Source organism: Lepidochelys olivacea (assembly GCF_965140295.1).
Source record: "Lepidochelys olivacea isolate rLepOli2 genome assembly, chromosome: 3".
NCBI classification, from domain to species: domain Eukaryota; kingdom Metazoa; phylum Chordata; order Testudines; family Cheloniidae; genus Lepidochelys; species Lepidochelys olivacea.
Window position 1 is genome coordinate 204,492,623 of NC_140413.1, and position 22,747 is coordinate 204,515,369.

General features: G+C 41.7%; 1 protein-coding gene across 1 annotated transcript; it reads right to left on the reverse strand.

The window, feature by feature from the left end:
• Positions 1-5,995: 5,995 nt before the first annotated feature.
• Positions 5,996-22,510, reverse strand: CHGB (chromogranin B). The gene is made up of 5 exons (XM_084622539.1): positions 22,427-22,510; positions 16,446-16,489; positions 13,004-13,097; positions 8,696-10,500; positions 5,996-6,368 (listed from the first exon to the last, which is right to left on the reverse strand). The coding sequence occupies exons 1-5, from the start codon at positions 22,473-22,475 to the stop codon at positions 6,285-6,287; spliced, it is 2,076 nt and encodes a 691-aa protein (XP_084478665.1). The 5' UTR covers positions 22,476-22,510; the 3' UTR covers positions 5,996-6,284.
• Between the last annotated feature and the right edge of the window lie 237 nt (positions 22,511-22,747).

A 22,747-nucleotide genomic window follows, 5' to 3' on the forward strand; every position in this document is an offset into this window, starting at 1 on the left:
TGTGTCTAGAATTTTTGTTAATTTGCAAAACACTTCACATTTGCCATTTCAATTAAACTCTCAAGAATTTTCTTCTAAAAAGAAACACATTTTGTTTTATTTTCTTCTTTTTTGGGGAAAAAGCTTTTGGGTGGGGGCAAGGGAGGTTATGATACAAAAAACACCCAAATCCTGTATCAGGAACCAGTAGCATGGACCACTAGACCCATGTGTCTCCAAGCAGGCTTCTGCTTGATTCCAAGGCTCCAGATCCTAATGGAGAATCAGAGCTCAGGGATGGAAGCTATATTTCAGGTATTTTAAAAAAATATTTAGATTACATTAAAATGTAAAGTGTTGCACACAGTTTGACAAGGTAAACACTTTATGGCATACTACTAGCTAATAATCTAATCGAAATATAAAGTATGCATTTTAAAGAAGTTATATATATATTTATTAATCATAAGTAAAATGACTACAATAGATTGAGCTTTTTTTGCCTCCAGGTCCCTTTGCTAATTTGTGCCTTTACAGTCCTATTCTGCCTTGTTACTGAGTGAAAGACCCATACAAACTGGAAGAAACTGACTATATTGGGGAAATGACAAAATTGACTGCAGAAAGTGCTGGCATATGCACAAAGTAAACTGAAAAAGAGAATGGTTCCCTCTAATCTTTCAGTAATTTTAAGTGTTACAAATAGAAAATCAGCAGTAAAAAAAATTTTCCAGTATGTGACTTAATGTCCTTTTAATTAGTTATCTGGAAAAGAGTCTTGCTGAATTTAATCTAATCTAATTTTTCTAGGACTTTTTTGGGGCAGAGAGTGGGGTGAATTCCTTATCTCACACATGCACTTGAATTCAGTGAAGACAGAGGTTGAGATTTTCAAAGATGCTTAAAATTATTGCATATATATATATTACTGCTAAGTGAGGCAGGCTGACCCAGAGTGATGGATATGGGGATGGAAGTTAAGGGCTCATTAGTTATCCTGACTCCATTTGCTTCCTGCATTGTGATGTTGGTTTAAATTGCCATTGCGGTATGCCTCAATTTCCCCACCCGTAAGACATAACTGGTACCTACCTGCCACATTCATTGAGTTCTTGAGATGCTTAATTAGTTGTTTTTCCAGTACTGTGAAGGTGTAAGTCTCTGTATAAGTGATCAATATTAAGGTACTGTTGATTGCCTAACCTAATCTTTGAAACTGGATTACCCCATTTGAAACATGAGAAACAGGATGTAATGCTGATTGTCATGCAGATGTCCTAATTCAAGAAAAAATGCTGTCTGATACTTTGTATAGTTCAGTGACACAATAAATTGGTTGTAGAAGAGACTGAAACATGAACACAGAGAGAAATTACTTATTTAAAACCAGATTCCTCAGATTAGCTTGATTTCATTTGCATTAGACACTCTGTCTGACAATCTGTTTCAGTATTAATTCCTGTCACTGAACCACATTACCTAATTTTAAAATTCACCATAATCCTTTTTTCCCCAAGTGTTAATGCTGCTTGTAAGAAGAATATGAGTATTCATTTAATATAAGACATATATTAGCAGTCAAGTGGAATGTTGCATTTCAGACCAACAATTCTATGCATAATGTAATACGTGAAACACAGTGCATATCAAATTAGGACAACTGAAGTGCATCTGTGCATATTATGTAGCTGATAAATGTCCACACATGTTGATTATCATATAAACATATAACAAAGTCTTAAAAGCTGTCCTGGAGAGTAAAGCACTAAGGCATAAATTATAGTTGCTACAATTTGCATAAGCTTCCTGCTAGTGTATTTTGGGCTTCACAATTTTACAAATTACTGTGTAATTTTAAGGGAATTTTAGAGCAACTGTGAAGAATTAGATTACAGCACATAAGGTTTGTGTGTGTCTGATATGTATTGAAAATCAAGTTGATGACATGAAAAGAACTCCGTTTCCACGCTTTTTTAAAAAAAAAAATAGAGGGTAGGATACCTAGGTGTAGTACTGGTCACGTAGACAATAAACCTAAAGTCCACAGCACACAGTAAATTGATACGGTTAGATTGTGACAAAGTGGTCAGTAGACAGTAAAGGAAGTGAAGAAGGGGAGATAAAAGTGAGAGATGTTATGAAAAACAGAACTGTCCATGTTATAAGAGGAATGTGGGCTACAGGACCAACAAGTACTGCAAAGGCTGCTGCAATGAGAAACCCTGGTTCAGGTGGTGCTAGTCATATGGGTCTAGTAATTTCATGTTTGTCAAGATAAGCCTGAATGCCTTGCTGAAATCTTGACTGGTGATCAGTTGTTGAGCTGCAAGAGCTGGTGTGCTGCTTTAGAGCTTCAGTGCTAACAGATCTATAGTTCAAGTTGCTAAAGAACTTGCATTCGGGTGTGCATAACTAAATGAAATAGTCCAGGCCTATCCCTGTCAGAGGGTGACTTTTTAAAAAAGGTTTGTGTAAAAATAGTTGTCCTGGTTTTTTTTAACGAGCAAAAAAATATTTTTTTTAAGTGTAATATTTTTTAAACAGCTCTGCTGCCGAAACACCTGTGACTAGAACGTTGAATTTTGGCAGGGAAAAAACTGTCTCAGAGCAGAACTGGCTTTGTGAAAATCGATTTTTTGTTTTTTTGATTGGCAGAGTTTAGCTGGCTGCCAGTTGCAGTTGGCACATTCCAGATAGTAGAAGTGGGCTTTGTATTTCAGTTCGAAGGCACTGAAGATGGTGGTCTGATCTCTCTTGAAAGTGCACTGATGGCATGTGGTTTTCCTGTCAGCCTTAGCCAGGATGAATCTCAACCAGCTCTCTCTCATTCAAGCTTCAGGTTTGTCTGGACACTGAAGTATGTCAGCTGTTTTCCCTGGGTCTGATGAAATGGTGGCACAGACCTGGGTGTTGAGGAATTATATATGCTGACCCGGAGGTTGGCAGAATGGAGCTGGATAGAACCTTGTGTGAGAGGAGGAGGCAAGCAACTTCTGAGTCCTATCCCGTGCTACATCTTGAGGAGACAAATGGAGCCACTTGAGCAATTCCATTTTTGCTGGCTAGCATCCTCAGACTTGTCAAAGAAAACTCCAGGTCAGTAATACTAGAGGCCATAGCTGCTAGAGCTGAAAGAGTAAGCATGGACTGCTTTACAGCATGGGAGTTCTTTACTAAATGCAGCATTGCAACATCAAGTGGAAGCATCCTTATTTTCCACAGCTAGGGTTTCAGTGGCAAACTACATTTCTTTGACTGGTTTCAGAGTAACAGCCGTGTTAGTCTGTATTTGCAAAAAGAAAAGGAGGACTTGTGGCACCTTAGAGACTAACCAATTTATTTGAGCATGAGCTTTCGTGAGCTACAGCTCACTTCATCGGATGCATTTCTTTGACTAACATTTCTTAAATGACCAAGAAGTGGCAGGATGCAAAAGATAAGTGGCTACTCTCCGGTGTTGAGATGACAGCAAACCTCTTAAAAGCTTTCAGGAACTGAAAAGTTTGTAGTTGGAGCTGTTCTAAGTGTGTTTTGCAATTGTGCATTGATGGTTTCAATTTTGCTAATGTGTGATTTTTAGAGTTGGAGGGGAGTTCTTAATGCCTGATCATCTCATCTTACTTTTTAAAATGAAAGTTATCTAGCCCTCAGGGTTGTATAATGTCTTCTGCAGTTTCCACGGTATGCATCCGATGAAGTGAGCTGTAGCTCACGAAAACTCATGCTCAAATAAACTGGTTAGTCTCTAAGGTGCCACAAGTCCTCCTTTTCTTTTTGCGAATACAGACTAACACGGCTGCTACTCTGAAACCTGTAGAATAAACTTGAAAATGTGAACCCTAAGTGCACGTGCTCTACAAGGCAAATAAGAGAGAACCAGAAACTTACTTTTAAAGTATCAATTTTTAAGTCAACCATGACTTTTGGGGCCTGATGCTTGATTTTTGAATACTTGGGGTTGATAATATCAGTTTATTTAGCATCAATCCACCCGAAAATAATTAAATAATTGTGTCTGGCACCTTATCAGCTTTTTAAAGGTCTGAAAGAAGCATGCAGACCACTCATTTCTTCCTGCAATATTTACGCATTTAGGGCCTGCTCCTGCTCCAATTGAAGTCAATGACACATCTGCCAGTGAAATCCTGGTCCTCATCCAAGTCACTGGCAAAACTGCCCTTGCCTTCAATGGGGCCAGGGTTTCACCCTCAGTGACTTAAATGGGACAGACTCAAGCCCTTGAGTAGTCCTATTAAACTCAGTGCGAGTAGCATGTGCCTAAGTGTTTGCAGGAGTACCTTCAAATGTAGTTTTGCTTTGAGCTGCTTTGCAATGTTAGATTTAGGCTGAAATATTTTAATAAGCAGATGGCTAGTTGGATTAAAATAGTCCAGGGCAGAACATATGCTGTGATACAGACAGGCAACATGTCACACTTTAAATAAGTGTATCCCTCCCCCATGTTACACAGTGAAGAGACATTGTCATGACAACTTTTTTTTTTTTTAATTTAGATAAACTGGTTAAACTTGAACTCGAGATATACAAATTGTCTTGAAGCTATTTAAGGGGAAATTCCTTGTGCTGTTGTGTGGTGCCATATGATTCATGAGTAGCTGTTTCTACAGCCCTGCTACTCGTTGTTCTTAGCAAGGAATCAGACTGTATTATGGAGATCCAAGCCCTGTACCCGTTGCTCATTCACTGAGGAACTTGGCCCATTTAAAACTCTCCTAATCCATGCGCTTTATCGTTTGGCACTTGTGTGCAAAGGATGACTAGTGTGGTGTGATGTGCGGCCTCTATTACTGAGAAATTATGGATGAGATGATGTAACCCCTACAATGGGGAGCACCTACTCACACAAATTAAGTTAATGAGAGTACTCCCAGAGTAAGGAACTACTCAATTTGAACAAGTGTGGTATAATCTGGTCCTACTTTTACAGTCTACAGCAGTGCATGTTTTAACACAATTAAACATTATAAAGTACCAAAATAAACAACCACATGCGTTTGATACAATAACGTTGCAAAACTTATTTACTGAAACTAATTTAATTTACTGACTGTAGTAGGGTGGTTACCTGTTCCTGCCCTGGGGGACTTAAAAGCCAGCCCTGGGAGAGAGCCAGGGCTGAGGGCAAGAGAAGCTAGGCTGATTGGGGAAATGGCTGCAGCTGGGCCATGTCCCAATCAGGCCACAGCTGGGCTTATAAAGGGGCTGCTAGGCTGAAGCCTTAGCCAGAGTGTGTCTCTGTGTTCAGAGTGGGAAGGGCCTGGCTGCAGGGACCTGAGGGAGTATCAAGATTGGAACAGGGCTAAGGGGGAAAGGCCTTGGGAGCAGGGGAGCTCCGGCCTGGAAACCCCCAGGCTGCCAGGCCTAGATTAGGGCCTATTAGGTACTGGGGTTGCAAGGAAGCAGCAGGTCCAAACCCCCCTCACCTGTGATGAGTGGCTGATACACTGCAGTCTGCCCCAGGGCGTGGGGCTAAGCGATGACTGGCAGCAGCCTAGACTGAGGTAAGGTGGGGATAGTGGGTGGGGAGGGGAGACCCGTAGGGATTGTTGGGGTTTACTGCCAGGGGGCAGCACCCCAGTGGGAGGAGGCACCGGGTCCTGGGAGGGACTGGGGCCGGCGCTAAGGCAGATCACCAGACGGCAGAGGGCGCTCCAGAGGCTGATGAGCTAATTCCCAAGGATAACCAGCAGGAGGCGCTGCCGGGTGAGTCCGGCTCTATTATACTGACAATGAATTTGAGTCATTGGTGCAAACCATCAAGGTTCTGGCATGTTTTGCATGCTCTTGCTATCTAGAAGATAAAGAAAATGTGCATGTGGTTCTATTTCAACCTGCAATAATAACATCCAGAAACTACATTTCAGTGTTTTGTTTTATTCTGTTTGTCTGATCTGGGTTACTTGAAAATAATCCACAAAATTTAGACCAAAACAAGTCAAGCCAGGAGGAGGATTCTGGTCCAAGATCAATGTTTTTATTATTTCAAACTCAAACAAATATATTTCTGAAGAACACAAATACAATTATTTCCACAAGCATATTAAAATATCTGCCTTACATGTAAGTTTATGTCCTAGAATTCATGCTAGTTGGATCTCAATAGCATAACTGCAAATTAAAGACATTTCCAGCTGTGTAAATCACTACACTTCAGTGGACAGTAAACTGCATTTCCTGTCTTAGGGTAAATAACACTTCAGTGGCAGTGAATTACCAAGAGATATAGGTATTTTATGTAAATAAAGCTACACCTAGCTTTGAAATATACCCACTCTACACAGTCTTCATCCCCTCCTGTTATCGTTGAACTTCTCAGCTATTTTCTGCAGTTCCAAATCCATAGCCGCCAGATTTTCCAGCTCTTTTTCCTATGAAGCATTGAAACCAAGATCATTTTAGGGCATGGCACAGGTAGGCAAATGTTCTTTTGTACTACAAAAAATAGAGACTAAGACATGTTTACTCAAAAACACCTCCATTCGATTCAGAGCTGATAAAGCCAGAAGGGACCACTGTGAATCATCTAGTCTGAACACCTACATAACATGAACCATAGAACTCTCCTGAATTAATTCCTATTTGAACTAAATAGAGCCAAAGTCAGCACTGTTTACTCAGGCAAAACTCTCATTAACCTGAATGGTATTTTTGCCTGGGCAAGCAGTAGTGGTGGGCGAAATTATTTTCAACCAATTTTTAGTGGGAAAAATGCTGAGTTGGCAACCCAAAATGTTTTTCAAATTTGTGTTTTCACCAAACAATTAATTTCAAAAACATTTCTGACACTCCCTCCCCCCCGCAAAAAAAAATTTTTTTTAAGAAAATCTGATTTATTCTGTCATTTTCAAAATTAAATGGGTTGATTTTTTCCAGTTTGAAATGACTTCGCTTCAAAGCTAACATTAATCTAATTTTTTTAAATGTAAAAATTATCAAAGTGAAACAGTTTTTTGTCAAAACAGAACATTTTGTTCAACCCAAAATGACATTTTCTGTCTCTTTGCTTTGCTGAAAATTAAAAAAAAAAATTGTTTTGACCAACAACTTTATTTTTTGTCGAACAAAAAAAAGGGGGTTTGCCCAGCTCTAGTAAGGAGCCCTGAATAGGGTCGGACTCTGGAGTTAGGGTGCACTTGATGACCTAATGATGACTGTACATTTCTGATTATTATGTAGCTGATGTTTCTTCTTCCTTTTTAAAATGCTGTGAGGCACTCAAATTCTGTGGTGGAAGATCGTATTTGTACCAAGGTAAAGAAATAGGTAGATGGATAAACAGTTAATGTACAATAGTCTCATAACTTGCCAGTTTTCCCTTCCATACATAAAGGTACCTCAATAGCTGCAGGATTCCCTTGTAGTTCCCACTATTTACTGTCAGAAATTCCTTTTATACTATAAATATTGATGTAAAGTTATTTAGTTGTCTAGAGTGAGTGGTTAGTTTGAGTGATCACTGCACATTTATAGGATAGTGGAAATCACTCTACGTCTGGCTTCACAGCACTGTTTTCCGTTCAATAATTGCCCGGACAAACAGTGTATGTCATGTGTCCAAATACAGAAGGGGTATATTCTGCAAAAATATGGCTGTACAGGAGATCAGACTATTACCATAATTTAAAAACAGGATTTACTCTATGCCAACTGCCTCTCTATCATACAGCACCTTCCCCAATTTATGTGCAATCTCCTGTTGCTACTACTATCCAGAGTACTTCACTAACCACACTAAGGGAATGTCCCCAGTATCCTTGTTCTGTGCTCTGAGGCCAAACCATAAGTCCATCAGCTTTTAAGTCTTATGCTAGCTACTTTCTTTATGAACTTCTGTGCTAGTATTCCACATGTTGCTAATCCTAACCACTTGAAATCACACACATTTAGGTTAAGATCCAGGCAAGCTCGTTGGAAGTTTGTGATCACAACAAAGATTACGCTGTGGTTCTATTTTATGAGACACATAAATGGCACAATATGGAAATTCACATACAAAATCAAATTCCTCCCAGGGAAACTCTTAAGCATCTACTGCTGTATATTAAGAGGATTGTTCTCTATTCCATGTGCACACAACTCCTATTACCTCCTTCCCTCTTGTCAAAGATACCAGGTAGATGCAACACATCACCAATTCAGCTGCATACATCTGATGTGTGCTGACATTCTGCTCTTACCTGCAGAACATGCATTGAAATGGCTGGACTGGAGCATATTGTGAGATCTAGCAATCTGTGTGTGTCCTGATGTGGGGAATTAGACTATTTGGAGACTGTGAGGATGTGTGTAATGTGCCTTTAAAATTAGTTCTGGAAGTGCACATCAGCACAGCTCCACTGAATTCAGTCAAGCCACTCTGATTTATATCAGGACCTGGCCCTTAATGAAATTTCAGTACATTTCTTGTGATGTTTCGCTCTGAGATTCTACTGGGGGGAGGGAGAGCTCAATGGTTTGAGCATTGGCCTGCTAAACCCGGGGTTGTGAGTTCAATCCTTGAGGGGACCATTGAGGGATCTGGGGCAAAAATTGGGGATTGGCCCTGCTTTGAGCAGGGGTTGGACTAGATGACCTCCTGAGGTCCCTTCCAACCCTATGATTCTATGATATCATTTTTGTAGGTGGAGCTAAAGTCTGAGCTTGTTAAGTAATATCAGTGTCACTTTTCTTTTCATAGAAACTCATAAACACGTACCTCCTCTTCCGTCAGAGGCCTCTGGCTGAGATTTCCCTTGTTGCTCCTGATCATGTGACGCTTTTTTAGGTCTTCCCCAGAATTGTACAGTTCTGGAAATTCAGCTGATTTCTTCCTGTAATTCAGAAGCTGGGCGAGTTGATCCATCCTGTCATACTGTCTTTTTATATCAGGTTTGCGGAGCCTTCCGAGATTTCTCTTCTCGCCATGCCCGTGATTCAGACCATCCAGAAGTTGCTTTTTCTCCCACCAGTCATAGTCATATTCAGGGAAGAAATTCTTCTCATTCAGGCTGGGTCTACTTTCCTGTTCACTCCCCAGAATCTGGTCCCCCATATTATCCTTTTTGTCCAAGTGCCGGCTTTTCCACTGTAGGCGGTCGTAGAAGGGACTGTACCGAATTGCGGCTCTTTTCTCATTCTCTGCAGGGAAGTGACTCTTATACTCCTTCTCCCCGTACCTCACTTTCTCCGCACTGTCCTCATTGTCTTGTTTCTGATCCTCACTGTCATGTCTCTTTTCTATTTCAGCATCCACCTCGTCGTAGCCAGGATAGTGCCTTTTCTCCTTGCTGTCCCTCTCCTCAGTGCTGTAGTGCCCTGTCGACTGTCCTTTGCTCTCTCCGCTGTGCAGCTTGTGTGTCTCCTCATCTTCCCCGTCGTGGAGGTGGTGTCTGCCCTCATCATGATGTCTCTTCTCATCCCTGCTGCTGTGACCATGGTACTTATCCAGCTCTTCCTCACTCTCTTCACTGTGGTGTTTCCTCCCCTCATAGTGATGTCTCACTGCCTCATGTGGTTCATCGTGGTGTCTCTTTTTCTCATGTCGTTCTTCCTCGCTTTCCCCACTAAGGTGGTGCCTCTTGTCTTCCTCTTCACTGTTCTCCTTGTTCTGTACTCTCTGCTCTCTGTACTCCTCGCTCTCGCGGCCGGCGTGCCTCTTCTCCTCCACATCTTCAGAGCTGCGTTTCCCATAATAATTCCTCTTCTCCTCACGATGATGCTCTGGCTCTTCATAATGGTGTTTCTGGTAGTGGCTCTTTTTATCCCAGAATCGGTTCTCTTCCTCATTTGATTCCTCAAGCGAGTTCCTTTTCTCACCCTCGTGATCTCGCCTCTCTTTGGAGGAGTCGCCCACTCTGTGCTTTCTGTGATTATGTCTTGCTTGGTAGTGCCGTTTTTCTTCCTCAGCTTCTTCACTCTCCTCAGATTCTTCACGTCCTCTGTACTGGTAGGAACCGTGTTCCTTAGACTCATGCTGATTCCTTTCGCTGCTTTCCTCCTCCTCTTCCTCCTCCTCCTCCTCCTCCTCCCCCCTTTCATGGCTTCTCTTTTCATTGCTGTGCATCTTTTCCCCAGAGTGCCTGTGACTCACAGAGTGTCTATCATCCCCAGGAGAGAATTCCTCCATGCTTTTAGCTACAGAGTGAGACCTTTTGTCTGGAAGCTCTCCTGACTCTTCAGCATGATGCCTCTTTTCTTTGCTTCCTTCTTCACTGTGGTTATTTCTCTTATAGCTATTCTCATCATCCTCTTCTTCCTCACCTCTTATGTCCAGATGGTGCTTTTTTTCTCCGTTATGGATTCTACTCTCATGAGAATGACTATCCCCATTGTGTTTTTCCTCCTCTCCCCTGCTCTCATCTTCCTCATGATGGTGTTTCTCTTCATTTGCTTCCTTCTGACCTCTCTCTTCCTCTACACTTGCATGCTGATGCTTTTCATCCTCCGACCATTCTTTCAAATGCCTCACTTCAAGCTGCTCCTCCTCGTTTTCATTTTTCTTCTCTGCTTTATGCCTGCCGCCTACAAAAACAAAAATTATGTTCAAAAATGTTAACCCAACTCTTCATTAACACTCTTCATTAACATTCTTCATTCAGAATAAGAGGACTAGTTTTTGATGCTGCTAAATTGGTCGGATTGAATTTTTTATGCAAAAAAAATAAATAAAATGTATTTTTAAAGCTGGTCAAACCTTTCTAAAAACTATTAAAAATTGCCATTCATTTTTCTTTTAATTTGCTGGTGTTTTTCAACCAGTTCTAATACTAAGCACTTTTAGCTCACTTTACAGTCAATGGGAGATATAGACCATCTTTCAAAGTCAGTCCTTAATTGTTCCAATTCATGCACCCTAAGACCATTCCAAATTGCCCAGATAAAGTGACTGGTATATAGAATGAACATCATACTCAAATCAAATAGAAAAATCTTTCAAGGTTTTTGAATGCATAGTACCAAAGTGATACCAAGTTATGATACTGTAGTTATTAGACTTAAATCTCGCACTCTGTGGTGTTTCCAAAATATTAAATAAGAGCCTGATTCTGATATCAGTTGTAATAGTATTATATGTACACATGGTATGGTGCAACTCCATTGAATTCAGTGGAGATATTCCCGATTTACACCTGTGTGAGTGAGATCAGAATCAAAAACTTGAAGATATGCAGATTGTAACATCACAGTTTAATATGTCTTACTTTGTATAGACCGCATCTGTGTTTCTTGGTGCTCTAGAAAGAGGTCTGTCTACATTTATAGCATCCTCTAACATCACAAAAATTGTTCTTCTTTAGCTGAAGACAGCTAATACATATGCCAACAAGAAATTATATAACAGGATGTCAAGAATGGAATGCAAGGTGTCCAAGCTGCTATCAGTTTGGGTCTTAGATACAGTAGTAAGGATAAGCACATTCAGCTTAAAGAGCTATAATCAAGGCCAAGATTTTCAAAAAGGACTAATGATTTTGAATGCCTCAATTTTTGGATTTCCAACTTGAGACCCCTTAAACAGGCTTGAAATTCAGCCCTTTATGAAAATCAGGCAGCGTTAGGGGGCTTCAAATTGGCCACCCAAAAATTGAGACATTCAAAATCACTCCTGATTTTTTAAAATCTCAGCCAAATTTGCGCCAGCTGTGTTTGAAAAGCAATGATAATCACCATGTTCTAATCATTGTGCTAGGCTGCGGATTATCATTCTACTGAGAGAAGTATCAAATGTGGACTTTTATTGCTTTTCTTGATAGGTAAGCTCCAGTCTTTTTATTTTTCTGTAAATTAAACATCAGTTGGAAAGACGAAAAAAGCAAGTCCTGTAGTTTGCCACACTGTTAAGTTTTTAGCCACCGTTCACTATAGCTATTAATAAACTATGCAAGCAGGTTTATGCCTGTCTCTTTGTGCTAAATTCCATGACTGACCCTGAGGAGATTTGCTACTAGCACGAGACCTGAGAGGATAATTTTCAGTTCCTTGGAGCATTCCTCCAGGGCTCTGAATTCTGGACACAGCATTGGCTGCCTAGTAGTTTCGGGATGGATATGAACCCCTGAATAGGCTGGTACCTGCCTACTTGAAACACTGCTTCTTTCCAATGTAACACTGACACAGTTGTCATCAGCAAAAGCACTCAAGCTGGAGCCTTGCTGGTTTAAAGAGCAGCTGCTGGCAAACTCCTTCCATTTTGCAATGCATTCTCTGTTTTGTCAGAAATAGCCCAAATTTGTTCCTCTTCAGGGCTTACTGAAAAACTCGTCTATTTTCTCATGCTTCACAAGAGATGTTAAGCATAGGAAATCAGTTATTTGTTTCATTGTCTTTTGTCTGGCCAGATGATTGGTTTAGCCTGGGATTCTTAATCCATTGTTAGCCACCAGCTCACGGCCAGCCTAAATTAACCCAGGCCTCTGTCTATTGAAGGCAATGGTAGTTTTGACATTGAAATCAATAGGAAGAGGAGCGTGCCCTATAATATTCAGGTGTTTGTAATGCTGGGTAGAATGCACTCTGAACATTATTTTGCTAGAGTTATCGACAACAGACTTAATCCTCCACCCTTTACTCTTCTGAGTATTCCTTACTTGCATGTGTAGTCCCACTTCAACGGGATTGCTCACACAAAAAAAGATTACTCAACTTTAAGGATGACTTATCAGTAAGAACAGGGTCTTAACTTATTTTTTCATGGTCAGTAATTCTACTGTTCATGTTGCAAAATTACTTCCTTTCATATCTGCATTTTGGAAAAACAAACAATGGCTTTTCATAACACTTGAAAAATATGGTTTGGATTCAGAGCTCAGAAAAAACAAAAATGATGATATTTTAAGAGGTACTATTAACCTTGAAGACATTTTTCTTAGACATGAAATTAAAATGGCAAATGCATCTGCCCTATAAAATGAGAACACATCGGAAAGTCATTGTGTTTATAAAATTGTCACATCTACCAAATTCTCTTCCTCAGCAATGACACTGATTCAATGAGCATCTCAAATTCATTTAGTATTGCACTTACTCTTCTTAAGGATATCTTTGCACAGAGGATTTATTGGTGGAGCGTTTGGTTTAGACAGAGCGGTAGAGAGAATTTCCACTATACATCGTGTTACCTAGAAGAAGCAGTAGTTGGAGAAAAGCACAGTTCAAGTGTAAAACTTTTTAAAATTCTGCATATGTCCAATCATGCATTATCAGAGAGATGTTTAGCTGTGACTCAAGAAGATCTGGGTTCCCATCTCTACCAGAGACTTCCTGTGTAACCTTGTGCAGGTCACTTCATCTCTCTGCACCTCAGTTCCATGCCGATAGAATGGGGATGATAATGGTTCATTTCTCCCACCTTTTGTCTACTTAGATAACAGACTCTTCAGGGGTGGGCCTTTTGTTATGGATCTGTGCAGTGCCTAGCAAAATGGGGCTCTGATCTCCTCTTCTATGCACTATTAGCATACAAATAATAAGTAATATCTGCAACGTTTAGGATTTGTACTGGTAAAATGATTTTAAAAAGAGAAGGAATGTGTCCAGTGGCTTGAATAGAGGGCTGGTTTTAATACTTGGCTCTACTTCACAAATCACCTGTGTCTCAGGTGACTCATAATTAATTAATTTGTAAATCACATTGAGGTCATAACAGGGTAGCTGGCCCATTCAATGAAACTGAGCTCAGCTCTCCTATTCTGGTCCACAGGCTCCCAGCTGGACCAATTAAGAGGGCAAGGCAGCAAGTGGAGGCTATGAAAGGTGAGTCAGGAAGGGTAGGAGAGGAGAGCTGCCAGAGAGAGAAGGTGGTTCCTGGGATAAGGCTGAAGAGTAGCAAGAGGGGTTTGCTGCCTGGCATCGCCCAGCCACAGAGTCGCAGCCGGAGAGCTGAAGGCAGGAGGATTAGCAGAGGGAGATGCCTGCTGGCTCTGACATGGAGTTAAAGGCCAGAGAAGGCAGAAGGAAGGGGAAGCAGCTTCCTTGCTGATGTCTCCTTGCTGGAGAGCTGGATCCTGAGGAACAATGAGAGGGCTGAGGGGAGTGCAGAATGCTTCCCTGCCAACGATACTCCCAGCAGAGAGTCTGGGGGTTCCTCTTAGGAAGAGTGGGGTTGCACCCTAGCGGGAAGAGCTGGGACCACTGTCCTGGCAGAGGGACAAAGGAGGACTGACAGAGTCCAGGTGTGACGTAAAGTGCCAGAATGTGGTATGTGTTATGTCAATGATGCAGAGGACATGTGAATTTGAGAGACTACTTGCACTGATTTCAGAGTAGCAGCCGTGTTAATCTGTATCCGCAAAAAGAAAAGGAGGACTTGTGGCACCTTAGAAACTAACAAATTTATTTGAGCATAAGCTTTTGTGAGCTACAGCTCACTTCATCGGATGCATTCAGTGGAAAATACAGTGGGGAGATTTATATACACAGAGAACATGAAACAATGAGTGTTATCATACACACGTAATGAGAGTGATCAGGTAAGGTGAGCTATTACCAGCAGGAGAGCGGGGGAGACCTTTTGTAGTGATGATCAAGGTGGGTCATTTCCAGCAGTTGACAAGAACGTCTGAGGAACAGTGCGGGGGTGGGGGGGAATAAACATGGGGAAATAGTTTTACTTTGTGTAATGACCCATCCACTCCCAGTCTTTATTCAAGCCTAAGTTAATTGTATCCAGTTTGCAAATTAATTCCAATTCAGCAGTCTCTCAGTGGAGTCTGTTTTTGAAGGTTTTTTTTGTTGAAGAATTGCCACTTTTAGGTCTGTAATCGAGTGACCAAAGAGATTGAAGTGTTCTCCGACTGGTTTTTGAATGTTATAATTCTTGACGTCTGATTTGTGTCCATTTATTCTTTTACATAGAGACTGTCCAGTTTGACCAATGTACATGGCAGAGGGGCATTGCTGGCACATGATGGCATATCACATTGGTAGATGTGCAGGTGAACGAGCCTCTGATAGTGTGGCTGATGTGATTAGGCCCTATGATGGTGTCCCCTGAATAGATATGTGGACACAGTTAGCAACGGGCTTTGTTGCAAGGATAGGTTCCTGGGTTAGTGGTTCTGTTGTGTGGTGTGTGGTTGCTGGTGAGTATTTGCTTCAGGTTGCGGAGCTGTCACTACAAAAGGTGTCCCCCTCCCTCTTACCCCCCCCGCTCTCCTGCTGGTAATAGCTCACCTTACCTGATCACTCTCGTTACAGTGTGTATGGTAACACCCATTGGTTCATGTTCTCTGTGTATATAAAGCTCCCCACTGTATCTTCCACTGAATGCATCTGACGAAGTGAGCTGTAGCTCATGAAAGCTTATGCTCAAATAAATTTGTTAGTCTCTAAGGTGCCACAAGTCCTCCTTTTCTTTTTACTTGCACTGAGGTGATCTGAATTATGCTTTGGGGGGGTTTCAACTGTTTTATTAATAAACTCTGTATGGACTGGAAGCTAAGCGTCCATAGAGTAACTGGGGACTTAAAAGGGAAACTGAGATGAGGGGCCACTTGCAGGGCTGCACTGGGGCCACGAGGGAATGCCTGGGAGGCGTCCACTCATTTATAGAGTTCCTTACAGTAAATATTCCATAGAAGTGCAAAGTACTGTCATAAACAACACATGGTGTTAAACAGGAGCCTTTAGAAAAATAAATTTAAAAAACCAGAACATAGAATCATCTTTTTCCTGGCTATCACGTTGTAGAGTATGTACAAGGATGTGATGTGCTGTAAAGGGTTTATTGGCTGAGTTTGGGGTGACCACATGGCTCGGGAGTGCCAGTCAAACCAGATCACACCATTATATATTCTGTATATGCCGCATGTTTTATAGCCAGTTATTTCAGAAATGCGATATTGAGTCTCAGTAAGTACTTTTTTTCCCAAGTCTGTGCAATATAATGCCTGATTCTTAGTAGCAAGAGTTCAACTGTATAGTCCTCTGAAGGAAAAGAAAATTAACTAATAAAATGTAAAAATAAAAAAAATCTAAATGTTCTAAAATAGCTTTTTCCCTACATAACAATGTAATGTAATTTTAAGGGCTTTCTGGAGCTAATAACAAAACACACAGGGCTTCTGTTTTTTAATAGTTAAAGCTTCTAATTATCTGAAGGGATTTCAACACTGTTGTAGGATCCTCAGTCAGTTAGGCATTGAAAACAAAATTTTCTGAAGGGATTTCAGCTCTTAGGAGCCAAAATCCTATTGACAATGGGATTTAGGCTTCTAAGCACCTAAATCCATTTTGCAAAGGCGATTTAGGCTCCTCAGTCAGTTAGGCATTGCAACACTGAGTGCAGCCGTGCCTAAATATCTTTTTAACACTCTGGGTTTAAGGAGCCTGTTGAAAGCTGATGGGATTTAGGTGCCTATGTAACTTAAGTGCTTTTGAAAATGTTACCCCAAGTGTTAAAAATTGGTGGAGAGTATTTTTGATTGAAACTTTCTACATACAACACTTTATGGGATATGACTACTCACCATTTCTTCAACATGGTCTTTTTCCATTGACATGGAACTGACACCTAGAAGGGGGAAAATTTACAATATCATGGATTCATACAACACAAAAGCTAACATTAATCTTACTGACCAGAGTCATTGGGCAAATTGACCTCGAATCGGCTGTTTGCAGGTGCAGCCAAGAGTTATTTTATATTATACCTATCTAAAGTACCTGCTGGCCTGGGTTGTGGGCTGGCATTAGAGAACAGGAAACTGGAATCTAGACTCTTGGGTTCTATTCCCTTGTCTGTTCCTGAGTGATTATGTGACTCTGAATAAGTGATTTAGTTTCTGAGAGATGCCCATTTGTAACAGCATAGAATAGCTTTCTCCCCGGGGCATTGTGTGGCTTTAATTAATGTTTGAAGCTCAGATTTATATTCTCATAGTTCGGCAACACATTTCAACCCACATGTTATTTCTGTGGCTGCTGTTGACATTTCTAGCATAAGAAGGAAACACAGAAAAGCCATTGCCCTTCTGATCATGTGAGGGCCAATTAAAGAGCTGTATAGTGAGTTATCTCATGTAGATGTGACCACTTTAAGGGCCCATATTCATTCTCAGCTTCTACTCCAACTTCTCGGTAGGGTGCAGAAGGTCTGCTGTGGAGACACTCAGAGCTCTGAGTAGGATTGGAAGCCCAAACTTGGGAATGGAAAGCAGCCATCATGCCCCCTCCAACTGGGACCTCCAGAGGTTGAGTGAAGCTTGAACACTGAGGCATTTGTTGGGGAAAAAGTATAGCCAAGATGTCATGGAGATGGGTTGATCCAGCAAAGTTTCTTCTTTGCTCCCCTCTAGGCCATTGCATAGGAGGCTGCTAACTCCCAAGGGAGGGAAGTTGCAGAATTCCCTCCCCTCTCCCGCCAAGGGTATCAAGACTAGGCTAGCACCAGAAAGATATAATTAACGCTGCCATGCACAAGTGTTAGTGACTCTGTCCCAAGCTGTTGACATTTGTGAAGGAGCTGCTGAGTGTGAATAGATCATTTTTACTCTGTTTATTTCATTCATTAGTGCTACAATAGGCTCTTTTACTGCTTAACAAGCATTGTTACTGTCCAATAATAAACCTTGTAGAATCACATGAATGGGACTCTCTATGGGTTTTTTCAGAGATGGAATTAGATAAGGTGGCCAGCCAGACATAACTATGCAGAAGCAAGGGGCTTTGGAGTGAAGCCTGTCTCTGTTCCTTTGCTTCACCATATTGTGTATAGTAATGCAAATAAAGATCACATTCAACTCAACTGTTGCCTTCTTTTTGACCCTATGACTGGTGGGATTTAGAAGATGGGCACAATAAAGCAGCCTAAGAGAAAATTGAGCCAGTCTGCCCCCTCTCAAAAAGAACCAGCAAATTCTGTGAGGCTGACTTCATCCACTCAACAGAGAGGAGTCTGTGGTTTTGCATTGTCAGTTGGGAGCAAGACCTTCCAACCCCATTGTATATGGGTTTGTAGAGTCAGGAGTCTGTTTCACGCATGACTGAATCTCTGTAGCTCCAATGGCCTACCTTCTACATCCAGCAGTATGGATATAGCAGATATGCTACCATTGGCTGGTTTTCCCCTATGATTCCAGAGTTGAAGCCCTAGAGGGGACCCAGAAGTAGTTAATGCAGCTCCAAACTGTAATAAGTCCCTACCTAATCATTTCTAACAGAACTCCAGTTGGTGTGCAGGCGAGGGTGCTGTTTAAAGCTAATCACACTTCTCCACCATTAGTATTTGGGGCTGACTGAAGCAGGTTATTTATTTAAGTAACAGGAAGAAATAACATACCAAATAACCACAGTACTGATGGTACTAACCTACCTTCATCCTCAGGCATACACTCAGTGACCTGTTGCAGAAACTATCTCTGAGAGAGAGAACAGGAAATTTGGCACCGTACAATGTCCTGCAGGGTATGTGGCAGCTTTCCAGTTCCTATTAAAACTTATCCCTGGAGAGCACATCACTTGCCCCCTTCCACACACACTAAGTACAGTAGAGGCTCCTGTGCTTGGGGTCCCCCTGTAGGGTCACCCCCTGGATCCCAGTGTGGGGAGAACAGCGTAATGGAGGTGGCGCTTCCCCTCTCATCATGTGTAAGCTGAGGGGATGATCCAGCTCATAGCCTCTTCTTACCTTTGTGAGTTGGTGTGACTCATTCCATCAGAAAACAGGAGCACTTGCAAAGTTTGCTGCACAAATGTGAATAAACTGTTGCCTGCGGCTGTCTTGTGTCCTTTCTAATGATCCAGCCACAGAGCACCCCATCTAATTGACACTTGTTTAATTTGGTAAGACACAGAATATAAAATGTCTTCATCCCTTGATCACTTTAAAATATTAACAATCCTAACTCTATGCAGTCTCTTGAGTAGTAAGTGCATGTTAATATAGGAATCAAGACAGCGCTGTGCCATTCAGTCATTCCAAAACTCCAGTTTCTCCAAGAGTCACGGGCAGATAAATGTTCTGCAAGCAGCATTTGTCTGATGATGAAAGATGACATTCCAAGGCCAATAAAAGGTGTGAGGCCATCGTAACGATGTCGGGAGAAATAGAGAATATTGGACAACTGTCATATTAGCCCTCCATGGGGGAATAAAATGAATATCAAATTCACATGAGAGCTGAAAAAAAAAATATATGAGGCAGATTCTCTGCTGTGGCGAAGATCCACTCAAAGCAGCAGAGGGGAAGCCATCAGGCAGCCAATCTGCTCTGTTCTTCCCTGCTGTAGGTTGCTCTAACCTGTGCCAGCTGGCAAGAGTCCCAATGGACTGGCTGCCAGCTGGGGACAGCTGGAGTACAGCACTCTCTGGCTATATAGTCATCCTGCACTGGGTTGCAGTGGGTGCATGTAGGAGCTTTCTACACAGGTTCTGTAGCTGTTTGGGAGATGGAGATGTTTTCATTGCCTCAGCAGCACAAAGGATTGGAGCAGGGCAGTGAATCTGCCCTATATGTCTTTTCTCTCACATATACAGCTCTAGCTTGATAAAGTGGGAACAAAATCAGGAAGAGTACAGAAAAGCAAACCCTATATTTTAAACACTGTCTTAACTTTATTTTTAATACCTACCTGGTAGACATCATATGCACATTTCCCCCTCCTGTATCAAATATGTTTAGGCCACGAAAACCAGATGGCCTGATTTTCAAAGGTGTTGAGTGATCACAAATACCACTAAAAGCATGAGAACTGCAGGTGCTCACCACTTTCAAAAAAGTAAGCCATAAATCAGCATTAGTTTTACTCGCATCAATTTATGCTTGTTTTGGTGTAGCCATGTAGATTCTCCGATGGGTCACTGTTTCAAATTTTCATCAGTGCTGATGACTCACGACAGCACAATCCCTGACTGAAATGGAAATTTCAAGCAAAAATTCTTTTTTTAACAAAGATCATATAAGTCCAAGTTTGGTAGGAATGAAAATAAAAGTCAGGAGGCTGCAGGAATTGGTGAGTTTAAAAAAAAAAAAGACTTGCCAATCCTATAGTTTACTTACCCCTGTGACTTTTGAAAGCTATACAGTCAAAATAAGAAATTGCATTTACATAGTGTTGGCTGTGATGTCACATCCAAATAAAAATATACAAGAAAGGCCTGATCCAAAGCCCAGAGAAGCAATGGACCAACTCTGATGGTCTTCAGTGAGCTTTTTGGATTAGGCCCTATATGTAAGCATTTATCTCTTCCTTTTTCATTTCTGCTTTATTATAGCAACAAGACACTTGAGATAGTTCATTTTGTGAAAGTATTGCACTTCTATAGCTGGGTTTACTCTGCTTTCCATTTGATGCCTCTTCGTGTATCTAAACCTGAAATAATAATATCCCAGAAATGCACTGTTAGCCTTTAAATTTCCCTAATGAAATTAGGTAGTATGTATAAGAAAATATTCATTTTGGTTTTAGTTATAGAGCTCATGTAAATTGCTTGAGTTAAGTTTAATATAAAAACCTGTGAAATCAAAACATGAACAAAAATCTCTATTCCCTGAAAATACTAGCTTTGCTACTTTAAAATCAGCTCCCTATTATATTTTGCCAGTTGCTTCTAATTAACTTATTTTGCATAAAATTAGACTAAAAACCTTCAGACGTCAATGTAATTGTCATACTGGAGATAAAGTAAACAGATGGTTGTGAGTAGTGTAAGGTGAGTAGAGCTTTTGAGTAGTGTAAGGAAAAGGTGTATTAAAAAAATTGATCCTTAGCACTAATTATACAGTTAACAGGGTGGGAAGATTACTAAGCACTACAGTGAACAGATGCTTACTCTGAATAATACCTTACTCTGTGATGAGTCCCACTGAAATCAATGGGAATAGTGGAGGAATTGGGTACTACACAATGAGAGTAAGGGTAGCAGAATCAGATCCCAAATGAATAGAAGTAGAATACAGAATAAGAATATGGTTTATGAAAGGCTAAATTGGCAAAGCCATTCAAGAAGACACTATGTTTCTGCATCCTTACTTTTAACATATTAAAGATTTCTAAAATCGGGCATATGAATACAATTAATTGGTAAATTTAACAGGAATTCCATGTATGTAATATTACTGCTTAACCATCCATGAAGAGTATATTGATTTTTGTGAATGCTTTCCCTTTAAATTTCTAGAAACACCTTGTATTTAGCCAACACCCATGACATAGAAACCGTTGCCTGCCGAAGCACCTCTCCATAGTCGTACTGTTCATTCTGAGCATCTTGTTAAATCTCCAGGGGTCTTCATGTCCAGCCTTTGCAGAGGACTATGCAAACTCGCAGACCATTTGACAGAAATAAACCACTCAATTAGCGGGTTTTCTCCTCTTCCAGAATTCAGGTCTGTTTGACAGTTGCAGCAAATAAATCTATCCTTTGATTTCAAGTGATCCATTAGTTTCAGTAAGGAGGCAACGTGCCGCCATCCATGCTCAATCTAAATAATTAAAGTGGGGTGGATAGAAATGACGACAAAATCTCAACAGATGGCGTAATCCTCCAGGACAAAACATTTCCCTTCTCAATGCAGGTAAAATTTCCCTCCAACAGCAAGAGGTTTTTTTGGTCAGTTGGTTGGACATTTTTTTGTTCTTTTTTTATTTTTTAAGAGGACGCTGACTAACATAAACTAAAAACCAAATACCACTTTGTCAAAAAATCTACCCGAAGTTTTAATTCACTTACCGTGTTAAACGGAATCCGCATAGTAGATTTTTTCCCAGACAATGACATTTTTTTTAACATCTCAACCAGTTAATACGATGGGAGTTGGAGAAGAGACAAAGACACCTATTACCTGTTTGTATTCTCCTAAATCCAATATGGGGACCATTTCCTCTCTTTATTTTTGATTACTTTCAACTGTCCTAATTTCTGTCCAGTCTGTCTAGTAAAGTTAAAGCAGTCAGGGTTATTTCTAATCTGAGCCACAAATGACCAAATTTGGGTGTTTGTATTTGCAAGTGCTCACACTATCTATCACACACACACACACACAGACACCGATCTATACATGATACCAGTGTCTGTGTAGATATAAAAGAAGCATGCAGTCTACAGTCTCTATATACGTACACACAATATACTCTCCCGCCTCAGAGGGGTAGCCGTGTTAGTCTGGATCTGTAAAAGCGGCAAAGAGTCCCGTGGCACCTTGTAGGCTAACAGACCTATTGGAGCATGAGCTTTCCTGGGTGAATGCCCACCTCGTGGGATACATACTCTGTGCACACAGGAGATGTAGCTCCAGCCACTGACGGTGGGCACAGTTCAGGGGTGGCTACATGACTAATACCCGCAGAACAGAGGGGCGGGTGGGTGACATTCTCTCCCCCCCACACACACACACACGGGTCTGTAGCCGCGGGAGCGGGGGTCCCTGTGCGGCGGAGCTGTCCGGTGCCCGGTGCTGCAGGCTGCGGGCCGGGGGCAGCCCGCTCTCCAGGGTGCTGAAGGCACTCACCTGCCAGCGCGGCGGCTCCCAGCAGGCTGAGCAGCGCCAAGGGCGGCATGGCGCGGGCTGCTGCACGGGCTGCTCTGGCCGCGCCGCAGCCCTGCCGCGCTATTTAAAGGGGGAGCGGGGGCGGCGCGACCAGGCTGGCAGCTGGGGGGGGGGGGGCGGGATCCGGCGCGATCCCGCCCGCGGCCTGCGTCACGGAGCCCCCCGGCGGGGCCCGAGCCGGAGCCTCCTTCCCGCCCCCCGCCACACACAGACCCCCCTTCACCCCCCGCCACACACAGACCCCCCCTTCACCCCCCCGCCTCACACAGACCCGCTTCCCCA